This window comes from Neofelis nebulosa, chromosome 14, assembly GCF_028018385.1.
Source record: "Neofelis nebulosa isolate mNeoNeb1 chromosome 14, mNeoNeb1.pri, whole genome shotgun sequence".
Classification (NCBI taxonomy): domain Eukaryota; kingdom Metazoa; phylum Chordata; class Mammalia; order Carnivora; family Felidae; genus Neofelis; species Neofelis nebulosa.
This window is the reverse complement of record NC_080795.1, coordinates 6,959,471-6,978,023: the sequence shown is the minus strand read 5'-3', so window position 1 is coordinate 6,978,023 and position 18,553 is coordinate 6,959,471. Positions and strand designations below refer to the sequence as shown.

Below are 18,553 nucleotides of genomic sequence, written 5' to 3'. Positions count from 1 at the left end.
TAAATCAAGAGTTCCTGAGGGCCTGAGTTAGAGTAATGAAAACAGGAATAGAAAGGAAGGAAATTATTCCCCCAAAACTTCAGAGGTAGACCCAAAAATAGCATAACAATAGGTTGATTATAGAAGGCAAGGAGATAGATAATTTATTTAATGCTTTAAATGAAAATCTTTTGTAAGTAAAGAATCCAGCACAGAGCACAGTTCAGCAAAACTTGTATGAAGCAGGTGGGGCAAAATTGGCAAGGGTTGACTCTTACTGAGTGCCTGCTATGGCCTCATTACAATGGACAACTTGACTTTTTCACGCCTGGGCAAAATTACAGGGTCACAAACAACAGTAGCCAACATAAGAGGAGAGGATATTAAGTCAGGAATTGCATAAATCCATTCCATCTTAACAAACTTCGTTAAGGTCCTTGAAAGACATGCAGGTGATAATGCTCAAACAGCGGTTATTAATATGACACTACAGATTGGGAGAGAGATTAAAAGAAGCAAAAGATTTTAGAAGCATTCAAGTACAGGATGTAATCTGTGCCTTGGAATCGCTGAGAGAAAGAATTGTGGAAAAGGTGAATGCTATTACTCATGTAATGAAATGAGCAAACTCTAGAATTACGTATTTATAGTTATGACATGGATAGGGCCTGTAATGGACAAGATAGCCTACGTCCTGTTGAGATAACAGAAAAAAACCCAAATCACAGTGGAATTTCACATTCCCATTAGTGGCTAATCAGATGAAACCGATCTAAATGTACTCCAAATTAAAATTCAAAATGAGGGGCACCTGAGTGGCTCAGTCGATTAACCATCCAACTCTGGACTTCAGCTCAGGTCATGATCTCATGGTTGGTGAGTTCAAGAACCGACCCCCCCACCCCCGTCCCCATTGGGCTCTATGTTGACAGGACGGAGCCTGCTTCGGATTCCCTCTCTCTCCCTCTCTCTGCCCCTTCCCCCTTGCGCTCTCTCTCTCTCTCTGTCTCTCTCTCTCTCTCTCTCTCTCATAAATAAATAAATAAATAAATAAATAAATAAATAAATAAATAAAATTCAAAATGATTCTGATTTAAATGTCTTAAATCTGTTATAGTCTTACAGAAAAATAGTATTATTGAAGTAGAATTCTACATATCTCAAGAATTTAGGCCGTACTAAATTATAGCTTATCATTTCTGTGGTTTGACAAAACTTATTTTTAATTCAGGGCAAATTATTGAGTTATAATCACTTAGTCAGAATTTGGTAAGTATTTACTGAATGAAAAAAAAATGGGTTTCTCTAAAAAATGTGCCTGTCAGGGGTAAATCATATCTTCCATAAAGTCTTCAAGAGTGATCAAAATACTGGTAAGGAATATGTTTTATTTCACCAAAAAAAGGAATAACTTCAGCATGAGTGAAAGAAAATGCAGTTATCTTCAAAACGTATATAACCAAGCTATGTTTAAGAGACAAGTAAGTCAATACACAAAATTATTCCTAAGAACCTTGGCAAAACAATAAAGCAAAGTTTCTGCTTAGAATAATCAGGTAAATAGATCTTAGGTTTATAATTTTCTCTCTCAACTGATAAGTAATTCTTGGGATTTCAAGTCAGTTATTAGAAGCTGCCAGTGAAAAGAGTGATGTGGGGTAAATTTCCCCTGGGGTATTCTTTTCTTTTTAAGATTTTATTTTTAAATAATCTCTACACCCCATGTAGGACTCAAACTCACAACCCTGAGACCAAGAGTGCCATGCTTTTTTTTTTTTAATTTTTTTTTTAACGTTTATTTATTTTTGAGACAGAGAGAGACACAGCATGAATGGGGGAGGGGCAGAGAGAGAGGGAGACACAGAAGCGGAAGCAGGCTCCAGGCTCTGAGCCATCAGCCCAGAGCCCGACGCGGGGCTCGAACTCACGGACCGCGAGATCGTGACCTGAGCTGAAGTTGGACGCTTAACCGACTGAGCCACCCAGGCACCCCAAGAGTGCCATGCTTTATCGACTGAGACAGCCAGGTGCCCCCTGTCCCCAGGTGGATTCTTAGCACCCTACCGCAGGGAAATATTTAGGCGCTTAAAGATACCAATTTGCCATAAAACAATGATGCAGGAAAGTTTCAACCTATCCATGTGATTAGACTGTTAGTTTAAATTATTTGGAGGATCCTTATTGCTTAGAGGACATAGACATTCTTGAATCAAGTGCACTATTCAGAAGGATTTATTTATTTGAAGACAGATGTAGGTTACTTTTTTTTAAGTGAGAAAAATACCTTGAAATTTTACTCTGGCTTGACATTTTTTACCTTAAGAAAGAAGACATTTAGATATTCTCTCCAAATAGCAGTTTTATTCTAATCCTTAGCACCAAATGCTATCATCAAGAACTTTCCTTTCCTGTTAGAGAATATTTTTTTAAACCCAAGCATGGTCTTTTTAACTCATTCTAAAAATGGAAATTTCTGAATTCAGTTTAAATTCTTAGTACACATATCTTTAATGAACAACTTTCATAATCATTACAGTGTCTCCAGTGGCCGTTGATTTGTCTTAGAATTCTCTATTTCTGTTCTTTCCCTTCTAGCACCCCTAATGAAATGAATGAATGCATAATCATAGACTGGAGTTTTAATTGAAGTTTGAAATTTAACTCAATTTTGCCTGAAAAACATCATGCCAAATTTGTCTATGTCTATACTGTTTTATTGTAAAACTGGTTTGAATTATTATTCATCAAATAAGTTGAGATCTATCATCATCGTCCCCCTTGGTTTTTCAAAATCTCCCTCTAAGCACACCAGAGAATTCCCAAGAAAAAGTGGAATGCTTGTAAAGGGAGAGAGAAGACGTCAAGTGGACTCTATTGCCAGTCCATACCTAATGGACACGGTCTGACTGCCACCACTGAGGCTACAAATTGTAGACTCAGCCTCCCCAGTCTCAGACCAACAAGTTCCAAGGCTGACCGTCCGTGGTCCTATCCTCTCTAGGGGTTTAGGAATGACTTGGCTCCTGCTCAGCGGGACAGAGAGCCCTTGGACACCTGCATGCCCCAGAACTTCAGCCTTCCCTGTACTCTCAGCGCTGTTGGCCAGACTGTGTTTCAATCTGCTATTCTTGATCTTGGTGAATGCTCCACTTAGCTGGGGACAAAGAGACTGCTGTAAGCACTCCACTGATTGGGCCAGCTCAGTCCAATCCCGATATGAGTCCCAGCCCCCTGCCTGATATGAGTGCTCCCAATGAGACTGTGAACTAAACACAAGTTCAAAGTGAATGGTAACTGATCCTACGCTTTCAACAGAGCTGTGTGGCAGCCCATCCCATACGGAGAGTCTTCCCCGTATCTGGTCTCACCTATTCCCTTCACAGTGAAGCCTTTTGCCTTTGTCCCCATAAGCCCTGCCGTCTGTCACCCTGCATACACTGGATATGACGATGTATACCAGATGGCCGAGAGATTAGCTGGATTTGTGAGTGATTACCAATTAAGTCGCTGATGTGGGAGAGGGAACAGACAGCTAATGCAAGGAGTTGAATCCCAGGCTGAGAGATGGAGATTTCCTGCAACAGCACTAATACAGATTTTTGAGAAGGAAAAAAGGACAAGACAAAAACGGTATTCCAGATGAGAACGCAGTGCAGGCAGAGGATGGAAAAGACTGGGGAGAGTTGCATGAAAACAGATCTTTAATAATTGGCCTGGGCCTGGGTACTTCTGTAATGCAAAAGATAAGGTATATTTTTAATTTTTTTTAAGTTTATTTATTTTTTAGAGAGAGACAGACAGACAGAGCTCGAGAAGGAAAGGGCGAGAGAAAGAGGGAGACACAGAATCCGAAGCAGGCTCCAGGCTCTGAGCTGTCGGCACAGAGCCCAACGCGGGGCTCGAACTCACAGACTGAGAGATCGTGACCTGAGCCGAAGTCGGATGCTCAACCAACCGAGCCACCCAGGTGCCCCTAAATAAGGTATATTTTAAAAAGAAACTCCAGCTGTTGCTAGTCAGTCAATGAATGTGCCAAACGTTGTTCTAAGCACTGGACAGACTGCAATGAGTGTAGCACAGCCTCTGGTCCCCAGGAACCATCATTATAATGAGAGGGACTAAGAATGCGATGGGCACCGGCCATCACTTTATTCAACACACATTCTCTAGCCTCCTCCCTTCGTGCCTTCCTCATGGAGGTTAGAGTCAGATACTCCCCTCCCAATCTCTCAGGTCCACCATCTAGGTGATCTTATTTAGGCCAAGACAGTGTGAGGGAAGATCTAAAGGGGCACTTCTAGAAACTTTTGCTTTTTTTAATAAAATTAACACACAGCCTGTGCCAGCCCATTTTCCCCCTGCCTGCCTCGAACATGAAAGGAATACACAGAGCTAGCAGGAGGCAACAGCATGAAGATAAAATATACACACTAAGGATGGCCAGGCAGGAAAATAGAAGGAGAATCCTGATAAGCTGTCTAAACAGCTGGGCTAACCTGGTAACTACCTAACTCTTCCTGTTATATGAGAAAAATGAACTCCATTGCTGATACCAACTGCTGGAACAGAGCTCTTTGTAGCAAAGCAACCAAATCTGACCCAGGGAGATTACAAAAAAAAAAAAAAAAAGTATTTTAAAGAATATGGAGGGGTTTACAGAATCTGTGAGATGTCTAAAGAATAAGGCTCAAACTTAAGACTCCAGAAACAACATAGCAAACCTTGCATAGAACTGACCTGATGAGGAAAGCCGCTCTATACCACAGAGCTGGAGACACCCCCCCCAAAAAAAAAATCAATTCCCCTGGGAGTCTGCTGTCTTACCTTTTTCTCTTCCAACCTGCACAACTGCCTGTGCCTTGGGGGGAAAAAAAATGAAAATATGAGGCTTGTTCCATTCCTACAGGAAGAAATAATCTCTGCCCTATGAAAATCCGTAAGGTGGGTAATCTCCCAAACTCAAAAAGGGATTCAGATGCTAAGAATCTAAAATGAAGTCCAAATATACACAGCTACGGTGGGTTGTTTGCAAAAATGATTACCAGTATGTATTTTTTCTCTATAGCCACACCCCTTTACAATGTAATCTGTAAATTAAGAGGTGATGTCTGTTCCCCACCCCTTGAATTTGGGCAGCTTTGACCAATAGAATGAGGCGGAAGTGACAATATGCCAAAACCTCAAGAGAACGGATGCACTCTATTCTGACAGTCCTATTATCTACCACATAAATAAGCCTGGGCTGGCTGGCTAGATGATGAGAGAAACCTAATCCAGGTGCCCCAGTCACCCCAGCCAACAGGCAACCAGCCCTCAGAAGCAGAGCCACCTACCTGACCATATATGCATGAGTAAGCCCAGTCTAACCCAGAAGATCACTCACTTGAGCCCAGTCTAATTGGCTCACTCAAAGAACTGTGAGTTCGGTGATTGCTTTAGCCACTAACTTTGGGGTGACCTTCTATGCCATAAGAGCTGAACGAAATACAGGTAGAAAGAAAGAAAGAAAGAAAGAAGAAAAGGGGAAGGGAAGGAGAGGAGAGGAGAGGAGAGGAGAGGAAAGGAAAGGAAAGGAAAGGAAAGGAAAGGAAAGGAAAGGAAAGGAAAGGAAGGGAAAGGAAAAGAAAAACAAAAGGAAAAACAAAAAAAAATAAAGACGAAATAAAGAGAAAATGAGTAAATAAGATAATTTGACACAAAAATGATTTGAAAACGATAAAAGTAGGTTAATTTAGTAGAAAGCAATAAGAGCTACTTAGTTTCCCAGGGAAGTCCTCTCTGAGAAGGAAACATATAAGGGGAAAACTAAATCTGAAAGACAAAAAATGCTATTCAAAGATATAGAAGAAATGTACTCCAAACAGCAAGGACAGCATGTGCAAAGGCCCTGAGACAGGAATGAGGCCAGTATGGCTGGAAAATATGAACAAAGTAAAAAGTAAAGAAAGGTAACATCAGAGAAACTGAAAAGAGACCAGATTATTTAGGGCTATGTAGGCCATAGTAAGGAGTTTGGAGTTTATTTCCTGAGTAATCTGATTTATCTTTTAGAGTTCACTCTGCTTGCTACTAGGAGGATGGATGTTAGAACAGGAGTAGAGGCTGGATCCTCATTAGGTTGTTACTGTAATAGTGTTGGGAAATCTTTGTACCTTCTGCTCAGTGTTGCCACGAACCTAATCCTGCTCTAAAAAATACAGTATTTTTAAAAATTGGGGGGGGAAATGAAAGAATGGATCTCTAAGAGATTAGTAGGAGAAAGAGATACAGGCAAGGAGAAAGTCGACAGCACCTGATACTTACCGAAAAGCCGCTCTATGCCAAGTCCAGCCCCTGGAGTCACTGGGCCTCTGTAGGAAGCAATATGGACGAGTGGAAACAGTGGGGACTTTGGAACCACGCAGACCAGGAATCGGATCTAAAAGCTACCGCTTATTATTGTGTGCACTAGGGTGAATCACCCATCTGAGCCTCCCTATATTCTATAAAATAGAAACAAAAAAAGCTATGTCCTGGGCTGCTTAGTTCAACGAGTAGCGTAGGGAAAGTGCCTAGGTACTTTTTAAATGGTAGACATTCTAGAAGTGTCTGTCTCATTCCTTCACATTTTACTTCCCAGGTGGAAGATCCAGTATCTGAGTAGAAACTGAAAGCCAAGGGCCCCTGAAATCAAGGTAGCCCTGTGTCTGGAGCTGTAATAAAGTCAGCAACCTCCTTTCTTCCTGTAACTCTCACTCAACAGCATGTTCCCCCCATTACCCTCACTTACCTGCACCTACAGGCTGCCAACACTAGCTTGTGACCTAACATGGCAATTATAAAACCTCAGGCTAGACTGAAGTGTCAGCTTGTGTCCTTTTCTGTTGCCAAAGCCCATTATCCAGATCCTTCCCGGGGCCCTGCTTCCTGCCACGGTGGGATCCTAACACCGCAGCTACTTTCCTAAACTGCAGCCCGACTGCTTGCTCTAATCTTCCAAACGTGCTTCCTGCACCAGTCTGCATTCTGAGCCCAGCTCCGAACGTCAGTGCCATGATTAACGTTCTCTGGGTCCCTCTCAGTCCCACACTGGCCTCTCCTACTGCTTCTCCATTCTTCTATTTGCTTTTTCACACCCAACTCCCTTCCATATGCTCACAACCAGTTGCACTCCTCTGTGACAGGCCATCCTGAAAGCCTTGTCCATCGTGGAAGCATTGTTCTTGCAAGATTGCTTCTTTAATCTTTACAGCACAAAGGGTTCTTCTGCATTTGGACTGCTTTTCCATCCCTGCGAATACTTTAAATTCAACCATGCTCCATAATCTGCAGCTATATTCACAGCATAAAATCACAAGTTGACCTGCCAATGGATACTAAATTCTTCATCAAAGGTGGATTAACTCTACTCTAAATGTAATTCAAAAATAGCAATGGCCATAAGGCAACATGATGGGACAGCTTTGCTTTGTAGGAGGAGAAATTCGCAAGACAGGATTTAAAATGGACTAAACTTAACAGTATGAAATGGCATTCTTGCTGTAATTTTAAGCTTTGTAGAATTTATAAATATATCCGAGGGAAAAAAAATACCAAGAGGGCTAAAGAAAAAAAATACATTCGAAAATACAAAAAAAAAAAAAAGTAAGAGAGCTTTCCATAGACTGACAAAAATTAAAAATGGAAAAAGTCCTTAGGCCACCTTGTTCATTTCCCTGCCAGCATAGCTCACTCTCGAGTGTTTGTCCAGTCTAATTTTAGATGACCTAAGAGTTTTGGCTTCAGGCACTTTATTTGTAAAACCATTCCACTGTCTAAGGAACCTCCATAAGTTGTCAACCCCTCCAGTTCTTCAGCCTAAATTTTAAAGTTTCCAATACGTTCCAAAGGTTTCCTTGGCTTTCCCTGGTTGCAACATCCAGATACAGTACTAGAGGGAGAATTTCCTCTTCCTTGTCAGATCTATCTTTAAAATACCTAAGAGAGATGAAGCCTCACCAAAACCAGGATAGGCATTCTCTAAAGATCCCTGGACTAGTAGAGGAGAACTCGAGTCCTGGTTTCCTTGTTTTCAATATTACAAACTATGCCAGAGTCTTAAGTATGTCTGAATTACATTTTGCTTCCCACTGTCCAAATAGTTCATTGAAAGACATCATAAACACTAACAGTTATCAAATGGCTAATACATGCCAGTCATTAAAGCAGGTGCTTTACACGCACTGACTCTGAGCTTACAACAACCCTGCACGGCAATTATTCATCTCCTTCTACATATGAGGAAACTGAGACTTGTCTTGGGTCCCATGGCCAGTTGAATGCACGCTGGAGCCAGTATTTCCGTTAAGTTCATCTGGCTCGAACTCTTGCTTTTTCTGCTGCCGTATGCTGAGCCCTGATCCAGGGCTCTCCAAATCCAAACAGAAGGCGTGTCCTGATCCAGGCAGCATGTGAGGATAAAGAAGAAGCAGAATACTACACTTCCTAGGACATCAGCTGCCTCTAAGAGCCATCTCTAGAGACAGGCTCGGAGAGAAGTGGGTGAATATTGTAGGTCCGTGCGTGCAGACCCATTTTGAAGAGGGGATTGGTAAACGGAGTTAACTTGCGGGCAAGAGGAACCTAGACTCAAAGGCGAGGGGAAATGCCAGGGTATGGAGTGGAGTCTAAAGTTCCCACCTTCCCTAACCACTGATATTCAGCAAGCACATTTTCATTGCTGATCATTCTAGGGTGGCTTCAGGCATCCTGGATCTATATTATCCAAGGCTTTAATTTTTTTTTTAATCTTTATGTATTTATGAGAGAGAGAGAGAGAGAAAGAGAAAGAGCAAATGGGAGAGAGAAAGAGAGAGAGGGAGACACAGAATCCAAAGCAGGCTCCAGGCTCTGAGCTGTCAGCACAGAGTCCAACACAGGGCTCGAACTCACGAACCGCGAGATCATGATCTAAGCCGAAGTCACCACGTAACGGACTGAGCCACCCAGGCGCCCCATCTATTATCCAAGGCTTTGAATCAGGGTCTGAACAGACTTATGGGACCAGGTGTTTTAAGGAAGCTACCCCAGCCCCTAAGAGAAAGAGTAGGACTCATTCCTGCAGCTGACTCGATAATCCCAAACACCCCAGACTGACAGAGGATGGAGATTCGACACGAGTGAGCAAAGCCTTCCTTGCAACAGGGAGGAGCACATCTGCCCAGGAAGGTGAGTCATTAATGCCCCCGTGCTCTTCAGCCTTCAGAATCGATCCTACGTTTCAGCTTCTTGAATCTTTATGGGTAAAACATGCTGACTAGACTCAACGTCAGTTTTCTTACTTTTCTCCCTCATTTGGAGGGAAATGTGGAGAATCATCAAAGGAGCCGGTCTGTAGTTACTGATTTGCAGCTGTGTGTACTGCGATAACGCAAGTGGAAATCTGGACACTTGAAGCCCCTGACTTCCCTTTCCTAGACAAAAGCTATGTTGATTAGATTGGCAGTTCCCGGAACAACAACACCAACACAGCTCTTCAAACTTGCTGTAGATTTCGAGTCGCAACTCTCACTGACCGTATATCCAACCTTCAGAATGAAGCGTTGGAACAAAAACAATTGGAAGGTTAATTAAGAATCTGCTCATTTGGGGAAATGATTTCATTTCCCTCATTTTTCAAGGGACAATAAATAGAATTCTAAGAAGGGTATGCGTCCAAATCCCAGCCCTGTGGCTTATAGCGTATACGACTTGTGTTGAGGCACTTAACTTTCCTGACATGTTTTGCCAGCTGAAAAATGTCTACACTAACACCCAGCCCCCAGTGTGCTGTCAGAATTAAATGAAGTAACTTGCTTAGCACAGTGTCTTCTGTGCCACAAATGCCAGAGTCCTTCCTTTGACCCACCGGACAAAAAAAAAAAAAAAAACAAAAAACAGAGCAACTCATTTTGTGAAACCATAATGTATTCTTATGTGAAAAGAACCACATCCTCCTGGGACCCTTGTTAGAAATTTTTAAATATTTCACTTCCAGGGGCGCCTGGGCGGCTCAGTCGGTTAAGCAACTGACTTCGGTTCAGGTCATGATCTCACAGTTGCGTAAGTTCGAGCCCTGCGTCAGGCTTCCCACTGGGGCGCCGAGCCCACTCGGGATTCTCTGTGCCCCTCCCTCTCTGCCCCTCCCTCCCTCAAAGATAAAATAAACAAATATTTTTTAAAATTACAAAATAAAACATTTCCCTTCCAGAGCAAAAATCCAAGGCAAAAGACACGAAATACAGAATTATCCTGTAAACTTTCAACTACTTTCTGTCAACTAATATCCTTTAAGAAATTACTCGATTTCTCTGAGCCATTTCTCACTCTATAATTAGAAAACACTTCAATGCTTCCAACTTCTCCTGTGTGAAAATGTCTACCAAGTTTCTCACCAATGGAATGTATCCAAGTCTGAGGTTATCAATGTACCGTGTGAAAAGCCAGGGGAGCACATTGACGAAATGCCTAGTCTGACAACGGACACACCTAGATCTGAGCCCCACCTGTACCCTTTCTAGCTCTGTGTCCTGGGTAATCACACAGTCTAAGCCTCTATCTCCTCATCTACAATAAGGTTATCATATCTGCCTTAAATTTTATTTTGAGGATTTAAAGAGATGAAGTAACATAGCACCAAGAAATCATGTTAGCCACAATTATTAATACTTAGCAATTCGCAACACATGTGACTGCTCCATAACATACTTACCATGTAGGAAGGACATGTGAATTTAATAACACATTATTCATTATTTTGTACAAACAAAAAAGTAATTATTCATAAAAGGAAAACCACATAGACCGTAAACTTGGCATGCAGATTCATTATTTCTAACATTTTTCTTTCAGTTACTATAATGACAGTAGCATTTTCTCCCTTACATGGAAGTCACATATAAACAACTGACATTTTTTACACCAAAAATAGTTTCTTCCCATTACTCAGATAGCTTTCTCTTAAAGTTTTTGTTTTATATTTAAAATTGTTGAATAGTAGAGCAACTACAAATATCAGCATCATAAAGAAATCTAAAGCATATTCTGATTGATGAATTTAATCAAGCCTGGTTGTCAGAAATAGCTATCAAATTTAACCCTAGGCTATTGATAACACTGTCCACACCTAGGATTGCCTCACCACCTTATTCCTGTTGGCCAGAGCTGTAGGGAGTCTTATCTAGGAAACAAAGCCCATGAATTTCCGGACCCAAAGTGGAAAGAGATTAACTCTTGTCCTGAAATAAATCACTTCCTGGTGTTTTTGCTTTCAGACGTCTAACATTTTCCCTGCAGTTTGGGATATGACCAGAACTGTTACGTTCTATGACAAAGATAATTTATTACACTCAGATCCCAAATCAAAATGGGAACCCCTAGGTTGGAATCTCTTCCTTGTGACCCACGCGACATCATTTTTTTTTTAACACAAGCTGTCAATGGTTCTTTGATATCTCACATACCTTTGAAAGATGTCTTTAAAGCCTGAGAAGAGGCCCAATGTAAATTAGGTCGTCCTTAAGCAATGCAAGAGAAGTACAAATACACTCTGTCGTTGCTAATAAAGTTGTTAAGCGAGCAGATGTCCAAGGCTGATTACCAGCCTTAATCAGTGGTAAGAGTCTGACATATTCATTCATTTTTTTCTTTTCTCCTTAGGATATGTAAATAGCACATCGGCTGGGAGATTTCTAAGGCAGCAAAGTGTGAGTGATTGAGAAAGCGGTGTCCTCCTCTCTGCTCATACCCGCAGGGTAAGAAAGAACTCTCCCACCAGTTAGGTAACCATGATGCTGAGGAAATGGACATCTTCTATGCTTCCAGTGATCAAGTACCCCGCTGTTTCCAGACATCTCAGTGGCTTTTCTGCATCTCAATAGCATTGTTATGTTAGGGAACAACTAATTCAGGTCGTTGTAAGACCATCCATCGTCTTAGAGTGAAGGAATTGCTTTTGCAGAATCCCTGAGTCACAATTTTGCATCCCCTTCTTCACTTCATCTAAAACTGGAGGGCTCACTGGTTGAGGACAAGTTAGCTCCAGATATAAGAAAGTTCTGATTCACACTGTGCCAAACTGATGTCCGCCCTTTTGTAGAAGTTCTGTGCTTGACAGCAAAGGGAGTTTCTGTGTAAATTGTGGACACGTCCCCCACGGTGGCCTTTGACAGGGAGCCTCTGGATGGGATTAGCTGTCTCTCCAAACTCTTGGCAGAAAGGCAGGCATTAAACATGAAGGAGCCTGAAAATAGGTGATAGGACCCCAAACGCCTGGTTGGAGTTCTAGGGCAAAGTTCTAACTCCTGGCTGAGCCAGCCTAGATTGCAAAATCATAAGGAGTAATAAATTGCCGTCTCAGGTCCCTCCGATTTTAATTTGCTTTGGAGTGGTTGGTTATGCAGCAATAGATAACTGAAACACGGACACATTCTCCAAGTTCCAAATAGAACTTCACAGACTCACTGAAGCCCGGTCCTAGGCTCCTTGGAGAACCATGAGACGGAGTTTGAAGTCCCTGGACTGGAATATTCCCAGGCCCCAGTCTTACGAACCTTGGGCTGCGTTTTCCAGTACTCGTCCCAAATGATGCTATTCTACGGTAGCATCTTTTCTGTTTGTACAGTAGCACCACCCTTAGGCCTCTCTCGGATCATTCCCCCTGCTTTGAAGGCCACCTCCCACCTGAATTTCCTCTTACCAAAACCCTCACCATCCCTTAGACCCATCCCCGTGCCCTGTCCTCAAATATGCCTTTCCTTATCTTCTCCCCGGTGATGCAGCCCACTACCGTCCGTGGTCATCGGTGGAGTGGAGTTCAGAATGGCTTTTGCTACCAGGATCTCTCCCTCCTTAGACTCTCAGGATCATTATTTCACAGTTCCTCATGGGACTCTTATTGTCCCTTTTATCGTAATGATGGGCGTACTTTGTTTCCTCCCGAAAGTACTCTGAGGAACTGCTTCCCTCACCTCTGCATGCCCCTTCGTGCCTGCTTCCAGCCCTCCTCCTTCTAACTCCACCAGTACTGGCCTAGCCCGGAATAATGATGCCGTAGGAATCCGTGTCCGAGCAAGGCCTTTGTAGTCGTCGGATTCCCTCACCTGCAAAGCTGCGTGACACTGGCCCCAATTGTGCCAATCAGGCCCCTGTTAATAGGACCCCAGAATATTTGGAAAGAGCTCAGGGCTTGAGTCAAATGGCCCTGCTCCATGCATGAATCCTGGGCATGCTATTTCCTAACTGGATGAACCTGAGGAGACTATTGAACTCCCTCTGTGTTGTCTTCTCCCTCTGTAAATCGGAGCTGTTCTAATCCCATAAGGTTGTGTTGCTTTAAATACCATGTATGCTGGGGGCGCCTGGGTGGCTCGGTTGGTTGAGCGGCCGACTTCGGCTCAGGTCACGATCTCGCACTCCGTGAGTTCGAGCCCTGCGGCAGCCTCTGTGCTGAAAGCTCGGAGCCTGGAGCCTGTTTCGGATTCTATGTCTCCCTCTCTTTGACCCTCCCCCATTCATGCTCTGTCTCTCTCTGTCTCAAAAATAAACAAGCATTAAAAAAAAAATTTTTTTTTAAATACCATGTATGCTCAACACCTCACCTAGTGACTGATACCTAACACAGAATGTAAAATGTTGGGATAAAACTCTGATGATTGACTTTATTGTTACGTTGCTGTAAATCAACTCCTCGCCTCATTATACTGTTGTCAAGGGGGATTTTTTTTTTTTTTTTTTTGCAAAAAGTAAAGCTCTGAAATTAGATACTACTTAACTGTAACTCAAAGCATTCTCAAATTTGAGGGAAAGGCTACTGTATTGAGAGCTTGTCTCCCCGACTTCATATCAAACTCTATATTCTTTTCAAACATGAAACTAGAAATAAGTTCACTAATCAATTCTCTTTCTCCTGATGTTATTTTTTATCTCAGTATTAAATGAGACAAAACACTGATAGTTTGGCCTCCCTCTCTGCTCACAGTAAGGATGGCTGCATCCTGAAAACTGAATGCCCACACGGGTGACACAGCACAGTTAGCAGACATTTACGCCTCTTTTCTGTTTGCTTTGGAAAGACCGAATGGAAAGTAGGGTCTACGCCTCACTCAAGGCACTATGTCTCATTTTTCTTGGAAAAAAGGAGGGTGATGACTGATTTATCCAAACACGGTTTAGACAGCTGGTCTACTTTGTATCCTCCCTGCAATCAGGGGTCACAGTTTTATGACAAAATAAAGAAAAGGGATTAGGATACATTGAGCATTGTAAGAGGCGGTACAATAGAAGGACAGAGCATCTAAAGATCTTTGTTTATAGTAAAGATGCTATTATTAGCAGAAGTTTTTATGCCAAGATGATCAAGAGTGAGTGCGGACACCTCAAAGGCTCAGTTGTACCTAGTAACAAGTAACTAAAACTCTGATCGGGTTCTAACATACGTTAGCAGACACGCGTATAAATAACTCCTTAGAAAATTACTTATTTTGAGGATGAAAATGACACAGTCGAACCATGCAAACTCTTGACACTACAAACCCACCAGTGTGTGACCACTGGGGTGGGTCAGGGGAATAGTGCCCTGTTAGCAGAGGACGTGTGTCCTGTGTGCTGGTCTGTCGCTTGCAAGGAGTGGACAATGAGCACAGAAAAATGGATGATGGCAAGGACCAAGCCTTTCCTTCTATGCTGAGGCTGGAACCACCTCATACCTACTTACGCTAATGAATCCGAAATGTGTTTTAACAACTGATTCCTATTTATACTCTGCACAGCCCAATTCCTTAGAGCACTTTTCTGCTTTCAACACTAAAAGAACTATGTAATCCCAAGAAGGTTCCAGTCAGGAGGGTCCTTGGAGGTTACCTAATCCAATACCAGAGCTTTACAGATAGCATGCTGATGTCCAGACAATTAAGTGACTTGCCTAAGGCCATACAGCTAATATGTGGCGAACCTGGAATTACTTCTCATTTCAAAGGTTGGGTGACTTTAATTAAATTGTTGACAAAGTCACTTTCTCTAAATAATTGTTTATTGATCCATGGGAATAAATGAACTCCTGTGACCGCACTTCTTGATAGACATGCAGCCAAGTAGGTCTAACGACAATCCGTTGAAAACACCACGTGAAGACCATTTTCCAAACCTAGCAAACAAGCTCCATTGCCTGAGTGAACTAACCCCTTAATTTATAACCCAAGCTTTCCTCTGTCTTACTGTTCTTGCTCACAAAAGATAACAAGTAAGACTAGACCTTGGGAAAAAACCCAACCCCACGTTCCAAAAATGGTGAGTCAGGAGCATCAACTTTCAATGGAGGGGACAATGTGTTGTGAACGGAGTCATTTCTATGTGTTAATTGTGTCCCCCTCAAAAGATCATTAACGTCCTAGCCCTCGGTAGTTGCTTCCTGCTTGGAAGCAGGATCTTTGCAGATGATGGAGTCAAAGGGAGGTCATTAAGCTGGGCCTTAACCCCATATGGCTGGTGTCCTTATAAAAAGGGGAAATATGGAGACTGACATGTCCTGAGAGAGAATACCACGTGAAGATGAACTCAGAGATCAAGGTGATGCTTCTCCAAGCCAGGGATCACCAAGTATTGCCAACAAACACCAGAAGCTGGGAGGAAGGCAGGCCACTGATCCTTCTCTCTCTCTGCTCTCAGAAGGAACCAGCCCTACTGACATATTCATGTTGGGCTACTAGTCTCCAGAACTGTGGAAACAATAACACTCTCTCATCTAAACCACCCACTTTGTGGTAATTTGGTTGTCCGACCCAGGAGACTAAAACCATTGCTTCATCTGAAAAGGGAGGGAGTGAACAGATCGATTTCACCAGCCTTGGGGGACCAAGATCTCCATTCTATGTCGTCATTGACAGAGGCTCTGAGTACATGCCTGGCCCTGGGAACCTGTCTATGGTGATGGGGGGGAGGGACTGCATCTGTCAGACAACGAACAAATATTCGCTAAGCACCTATTATGCGTCAGGCACCAAGCTAACACATGCGCTAGAGCCATGAACCAGAAGACACAATCCCCGTGACCCTGAATCCAAGTCTCCCAGGGAAGATCAGCTCTAAACAAGTCATGACAAGTGTGAGGCATGCTGTGGAAACTCAGCAGCTGCCCTGGGAAAATTAGATTAGTCTGTGGGCCAGGGGAGACTTCCATGAGCAAACAAGGAGAAAGGAGCGAGGGTGAGGAATTACCAACAAAGAAAGGTGGGTGGGAGGAGGTGGTGTGCCTGCTCTAGGCAGGACCCGCACAGAGCTCACACCCTCTGCCCTTCTCAAGGGAAGGGAGAGCCTAGACAGCCAGAAAGGACGGAATGGAGGGTTGGCAAGTGACGGAGTGAACACATCCTCCATGATATAGTGATAGCCGCCATTCCCAGCCCGTGGAGACCACACAGGGCTAAGGAGGTAATGCTCACAGCAGCAACAATAGCGCGAGTTTCAAAGCAACCCTACCTTCAAGACTCGCATCATGAGTGATGTGCCAGACTTCAGTTATATTTGGATTTCTGTTGGGCCCGATGGCATTCTTTCTGTTTTCTATTTAAAAATGGAGTTTAGCAGGCTGAGAACTCAAATTATGAACAAGCACGCATTACTTAATCTAGACCGCAAACCCAGGTTTCCTTTTCAACAAGTGTTGGCCATTAGGTTCCTATGAGAAACTGTGTTCTTATTTGTGTGCTTGCTGATTTATTTGAAAATAGCGAAGAGGGAAGAAAGATGGCGGCAGCCGTGTGGCAGGATTTGGCCCAGCTCATGAATTCGAGCGGCTCTCATAAAGATCTGGCGGGCAAGTATCGTCAGATCCTGGAAAAAGCCGTTCAGTTATCTGGGGCAGAACAACTAGAAGCTTTGAAAGCTTTTGTGGAAGCAATGGTGAATGAGAATGTCAGTCTCGTGATCTCTCGACAGTTGCTGACTGATTTCTGTACGCATCTCCCTAACCTGCCTGATAGCACAGCCAAAGAAATCTATCATTTCACCTTGGAAAAGATCCAGCCTAGAGTCATTTCATTTGAGGAGCAGGTTGCTTCCATAAGACAGCATCTTGCATCCATATATGAAAAAGAAGAAGATTGGAGAAATGCAGCCCAAGTGTTGGTGGGAATTCCTTTGGAAACAGGACAAAAGCAGTACAATGTAGATTATAAGTTGGAGACTTACCTGAAGATTGCTAGGCTATATCTGGAGGATGATGACCCAGTCCAGGCAGAGGCTTACATAAATCGAGCATCATTGCTTCAGAATGAATCAACCAATGAACAGTTACAGATACATTATAAGGTATGCTATGCACGTGTTCTTGATTATAGAAGAAAATTCACTGAAGCTGCACAAAGGTACAATGAGCTCTCCTACAAGACAATAGTGCACGAAAGTGAAAGACTAGAGGCCTTAAAACACGCTTTGCACTGTACCATCTTAGCATCAGCAGGACAGCAGCGTTCTCGGATGCTAGCTACCCTTTTTAAGGATGAAAGATGCCAGCAACTTGCTGCTTATGGGATCCTAGAGAAAATGTACCTAGATAGGATCATCAGAGGAAATCAGCTTCAAGAATTTGCTGCCATGCTGATGCCTCACCAAAAAGCAACTACAGCTGATGGTTCTAGCATCTTGGACAGAGCTGTTATTGAACACAATTTGTTGTCTGCAAGCAAATTATATAATAATATTACCTTTGAAGAACTTGGAGCTCTTTTAGAGATTCCTGCAGCTAAGGCAGAAAAGATAGCATCACAAATGATAACAGAAGAACGTATGAATGGATTTATTGATCAGATTGATGGAATAGTTCATTTTGAAACACGAGAAGCCCTGCCAATGTGTGACAAACAGATCCAGTCACTTTGTTTCCAAGTGAATAACCTTTTGGAGAAAATTAGCCAGACAGCTCCAGAATGGACAGCACAAGCCATGGAAGCCCAGATGGCTCAGTGAATCCTTACAAAACTTCTGTGCACACTACATCTTTTTCAATGTTGTACAGATTAATTTCACTGTCTCTCCAAAGCATTTGCATCATGACCTTACGTATTTCAATCCCTTTTATGCTGGATTCCATTTAAAGAAGACATTAGAACAGAAAGTGCAAGCATTTAAAAATATGTAGTTACCATATACTCAGGGTCTCTATGTATCAAGCTAACTCAAATGTTTTGAAAGCTTTTTCTTTAAACAGAGTAAGTGAAATATCTGTGGCTAAAAAGTTTGGGATTTGTGATAACTTTGTAGTCATGTAAAACTTAAGTGCTTTGCGCCTCTCCAAATGTGGTAATTCTAATAAATGGAGAAGTGAGCCAAATAAAAGTAGTACTTTGTTTCTAAAAAAAAAAAAAAAAAAAAAAAGAAAATATCAAAGAACACTTTGACAAGCACCTTAAACAAGATGAAAGGAAAGAGACACAGAACACGGAATACCCGCAGAATTTGTTTCTGAAGAGTGATGAGAACATTCTGTGAATGCGTGAGGGAACTGGGGTCTTCCCTAGATCTCGTCCCATGTGCTGACTGTATGGAGGGAACTGGAGAGGTCAGATCAATCCCATTCACCCTC

General features: G+C 42.6%; 2 protein-coding genes across 3 annotated transcripts in view; one reads left to right on the top strand and one right to left on the bottom strand.

Moving 5' to 3' along the window:
• RP1 (RP1 axonemal microtubule associated) overlaps positions 1-18,553 on the bottom strand; it is a 202,090-nt gene that overhangs the window by 174,865 nt on the left and 8,672 nt on the right. The gene's annotated exons all lie outside the window — the stretch shown is intronic.
• Positions 16,710-18,331, top strand: LOC131494865 (COP9 signalosome complex subunit 4-like). 2 transcript variants are annotated; one of them, XM_058699584.1, is made up of 2 exons: positions 16,710-17,718; positions 17,792-18,331. In XM_058699584.1, the coding sequence occupies exons 1-2, from the start codon at positions 16,717-16,719 to the stop codon at positions 17,858-17,860; spliced, it is 1,071 nt and encodes a 356-aa protein (XP_058555567.1). In that variant the 5' UTR covers positions 16,710-16,716; the 3' UTR covers positions 17,861-18,331. The 2 variants fall into 2 exon arrangements, with proteins under 2 accessions (XP_058555567.1, XP_058555566.1); XM_058699583.1 differs by having other exon boundaries at positions 16,710-18,331.

What these genes read in the sequence shown, in the direction of transcription:
- LOC131494865 (XM_058699583.1), top strand. Translation starts at nt 16,717, where the DNA reads ATGGCGGCAGCCGTGTGGCAGGATTTGGCCCAGCTCATGAATTCGAGC.